The 4,587-nt window shown below is 41.9% G+C and overlaps 1 protein-coding gene across 1 annotated transcript in view; it reads right to left on the bottom strand.

Moving 5' to 3' along the window:
- cct3 (chaperonin containing TCP1, subunit 3 (gamma)) overlaps positions 1-2,805 on the bottom strand; it is an 11,206-nt gene extending 8,401 nt beyond the window's left edge. The window contains exons 1-3 of the mRNA XM_034077163.2: positions 2,698-2,805; positions 500-561; positions 194-244 (exon numbers count right to left, since the gene is read on the bottom strand). Of these exons, the coding sequence (XP_033933054.1) occupies positions 194-244; positions 500-561; positions 2,698-2,725 (141 nt within the window). The 5' untranslated portion in view covers positions 2,726-2,805. The remainder of the gene's footprint in view (positions 1-193; positions 245-499; positions 562-2,697) is intronic.
- Between the last annotated feature and the right edge of the window lie 1,782 nt (positions 2,806-4,587).

The raw sequence follows: 4,587 nt of genomic DNA, 5'->3' as shown, positions 1-4,587 counted from the left end.
GAGTGTGTGTGCAGTTTAGACTGGGTCGTATTGGAGTGAGTGTGTGTGTGCAGTTTACACTGGGTCGTATTGGAGTGAGTGTGTGTGCAGTTTACACTGGGTGGTATTGGAGTGAGTGTGTGTGCAGTTTACACTGGGTGGTATTGTGTGTGTGTGTGTGTGTGTGTGTGTGCGCGTGTGTCTGCAGGCTGACCTTCATCATGGCCCGCGGGCCGAGGCAAGTCCGGATCACATCAGCGATCGCCTGAAACACACAAGTCACATTTATTTATCCAGCACATTTAAAACTATCAATTTAAAATAAAACTATTAATCAATTAAAGACTTCGTTATCCACGCATTACAGAACCGGCCACACACACACACACACACACACACACAGCGCCACGAGCGCGTGGCCTGCAGGGAAACACCAAGCCTGTAACGAACACTGGGAACTCGTAACCCTGGCGGCCTTTCGAGAGCAGCCGAGCTGTGGCGCAGACACGGAAACACAGACCTTGGCGGCGCCGATGTTCCCCGTCTGGACCTTACGGCCCGTCTCCCTCTTCATGTTCTGGTCTGTGAGGAAGAGAAGACATTTATCAGTACAGCGCCTCTGACTCTCTCGCTGCGCGCGGGGTCAGCTGTGTTTCCACGGAGCTCGAATGTCACGTTGTTGTATTTATTTATATATATATATGAATAAATATATATAAATAAATATATATCTACACTGAACAAAAATATAAACGCAACACTTACAATGTGTGATAGTGAGCACTTCTCCGCCGAGACAATCCATCCCACCTCACAGGTGAGGCATATCAAGATGCTGATCAGACAGCATGGTTATTGCACAGGTGTGCCTTAGGCTGGCCACCATAAAAGGCCACTCTGAAACGTGCAGTTTTGCTTTATTGGGGGGGTCCGAAAACCAGGCAGTATCTGGTGTGAGGGGTAGGGGTATTTAATAAATAAATATATTTATTTATTTAAAAGGGCCATAAATATATAAATAAATTTATATATATTTATGGCTCTTTAAATAAATATATATATTTATTTATGGCTCTTTAAATAAATATATATATATTTAAATATATTTATTTGTGGCCCTTTAAATGCCACCAAATTGCAACTGAAGTAATCTACTGTCACATTGAACATGTGCTCTTTTATTAAATACACTAAACGCCTGTTATGTATCCAATGTGCATGTTTCAGTGTCCACTGCTTTGCGCTCTGTCTCTGGAGGGCAGCACCCTGCCAAGGCAGCACCCTGCCAAGGCGGCAGTCAGCCCAGGGAAACTCTGAACACCCCTTTTCTTTCATTATAGCATCTTTAATTCTTGTATGCATGCTAGCTAACATGAAGCCGCCTGTGGCCCTTTCTGCTGCGACGCAGTACATTTCCCCCGGGCAGGGATTCTGGTTCTGTGTGGCTGAACATGGGCAGACATTGAGCTCCTCTGCTTCAGTGATTAAATATGTAATATATTAGTGTTATATCAGTTGAATAAATGCTAAAAAGTGAAAGAAAGATATGTTTAATAAAAGTGTTGGAAGTGATGCTTGTTAAAAGCTTACATTTAAACTACAACCAACATCTGTTTAACAATAAAATATATACCGACAATGATAGTGTTTAATTCACATTTTAACTACTGCTAACAGACTTTATACTTCCCATAAGCAGCTCATTCAGATATATTACGGGATGGCTTCTCGGTGAGGGTGTGGCTGACTGCAGCACATTGTGTTAGCATTAGCCCTGCTAGCTCTCCTCTCACTCTTTGTAAACACATCTGAAAACACTGCTCATCTAAAGCTATTCAATTATAAAAAAATAAAAACATTTACACGCAATGAGGCTAACTGACGATGCTAAGGTGTTAGCTTAGCATGATGCTGGATGACTGCGCGTTTATCCGGCTAACAAAGACACCGGAGAACAGTGAATATCACCCGGGATATGAAGTGTGTTTCCGGCAGAGATCCGCTGGATATCTTGAACATACAGTGTGAATATTACACAGATAGTGTCTGAATATCAGCCACATTGACGCAGGTTGTGAGCACCGTCAGGGGCTAGCTGCTAGCTCCAACCATCTCTGTTTTATGGGGAATAAAGTGTCGCCTTTTTAAAAACAGTTTCAAAAACATCCAAAGGGTCATTTAATATCTAACTGATCATAGACAAAGACGGAATAAATACATACTTAATAACTTATTACACCATCTCAGAATGAGGCCAGTGATGGAAAGTAAAGGAGCGTAGTCAAGTATTGTATTCAACTACTTTTTTAATATATTTGTAATTTAATATTTGTATTTATTTAACGCATTCTCTATTCTTCCACTCACATACATTTCAAAAAGGCAAATATTGTAGTTTGTACTGCATTTATAAACTCATAGTGACTTCGCTAACAAATAACAGACCCGATGTTCTGTATTATGGGATGAGCTGCTCAGTGATGCTAACAGTTAGCGGTTAGCCACATGGTTAGCTGTTAGCCGGTTAGCTCAGTGATGTTAACCCGATTAGGATTTAGCATATAGCCACATTAGCTCCGCTAGCTCCGGTTCCTCTTTGTGTCGCAGCCGGCAGCTCTCCCGGTTACCGGCTACACATCTCGCCGATAATCACCACACACATCCCCCCCGTCAGAGAACGCATGTTAAAGTACATTTAAAGTATTTATCGGTACTTACTGAGCACTAAAACCTGCTGGCCCATCATTTTGACAGCGCGTGCAGGATCTTCAGACTGGAAGGTTCTGGGAGGCACGAGGAGAAGGAGGGATGTAGGCTCGGGGGCGGGAAAACAACCGCAGGTCTGACCAATCAGTGGAGGGCATCAGTGTGATTGACAGGGGCGTTCGCCAATCGGGTGAATGAGCTGAAAGGGTTACAGTGTGAACGGGCTCAGCCTTTTATGGTGACAACCAACCGGACTCCATTTGGAGTTGACATGATGCAGAACTCACTTTCTCATAATGACTGTTATTCAAGAAGACATTTCATCACTAAACATTCATTCAGATGTTGTTATGGTGTAATACAGGTTGTGATGTGTTTCAAGGTATAACGTCATATAAGATGTTAGATTTAATATTTAATGAAATATTGTCCTGTCGTGTGTGTGTGAGTACTGTGTGTGTGTGAGTACTGTGTGTGTGTGTGTGTGTGTGTGTGTGTGTGTGTGTGTGTGTGTGTGTGAGAGTGTACGTGTGTGAGTACTGTGTGTGTGTGTGTCGTATGTGTGAGTGTGTGTGAGTACTGTGTGTGAGTACTGTGTGTGTGTGAGTACTGTGTGTGTGTGTCGTATGTGTGTGTGTGTGAGAGTGTACGTGTGTGAGTACTGTGTGTGTGTGAGTACTGTGTGTGTCGTATGTGTGAGTGTGTGTGTGAGTACTGTGTGTGAGTACTGTGTGTGTGTGTGTCGTATGTGTGTGTGTGTGTATGTGTGTGAGTACTGTGTGTGTACCGTCTCAGCCAGCTCTGTGTACACCAGCTTCTTGCAGTGTGTGTGTGTGTGTGTGTGTGTGTGTGTGTGTGCGTGTGACTGAGTGTGTGTGTGTGTGTGTACCGTCTCAGCCAGCTCTGTGTACACCAGCTTCTTGCAGTGTGTGTGTGTGTGTGTGTGTGTGTGTGTGTGTGTGTGTGACTGAGTGTGTGTGTGTGTACCGTCTCAGCCAGCTCTGTGTACACCAGCTTCTTGCAGTGTGTGTGTGTGTGACTGTGTGTGTGTGTGTGTGTGTGTGTGTGTACCGTCTCAGCCAGCTCTGTGTACACCAGAGGCCTGTATTACGAAGCTGGATTTTCGCTTCGCGAGGTAACTTCAGGGGCAACACTGGGTGTCCGGTCCTACGGGGTGTGGTCTCTATTTGAACCTGTTTATGACATATTGTCCTGAGTTGGAGACAATAGGGTTATTAAATATTAATATCAAGTAGGGTTTGATTGAGGATTGAATATGTAATTCTTAGTGTGAGTTAAGGGTTTATAATGTTATTCTAAATGAAAGTAGTTCATATGTAATACCTGTTGTTGGTATACAGTTGACTACACACTGAATATAACCTGTTTCTATAGTTAGATCAGTACACAGACTCCGGGTTATTTCAGTCCGTTTTATTAAATATTCCTAAAATAAGGCTCAGATTTGTCAAAAATACAAAAACACAGATTGACAGAAATAAATAAAGAGGTCAGCATTAAATAAACATCAATAACAGTGAAGTAGTGATTAATAAATCTGTAAAATAAAAAAAATATAAAATAATAAAAAAATTAGGAAATATAAAAAAAAGAAGTTCAAATAATAAAGTCTCAAAAACTGAACCAATAAAAAAAAGATCAAATATATCACTCATCATTTAATTGACATGGGGGGGGTGTTTCTCTTTTGAAAAGACCCAAATGAAAGGACTCATACATACAAAAAGACATGTTTCAATCTCAAATATCATTCACTACGTTTCCCAGAATGCCTTTCGACGTCCTCCAAAGAACCCCAAAAACCTGCAAAGTGACCACGCCCCCTTTCACATGCACATCTCAATAAATAAATAAAAAAACATAATTTAGAAGTCTCTCTCG

This window comes from Pseudochaenichthys georgianus, unplaced genomic scaffold (genome assembly GCF_902827115.2).
Source record: "Pseudochaenichthys georgianus unplaced genomic scaffold, fPseGeo1.2 scaffold_1351_arrow_ctg1, whole genome shotgun sequence".
Taxonomy (NCBI): domain Eukaryota; kingdom Metazoa; phylum Chordata; class Actinopteri; order Perciformes; family Channichthyidae; genus Pseudochaenichthys; species Pseudochaenichthys georgianus.
Note: the sequence above shows the minus strand (reverse complement) of the source record. Positions and strands in the feature narration are given on the sequence as shown.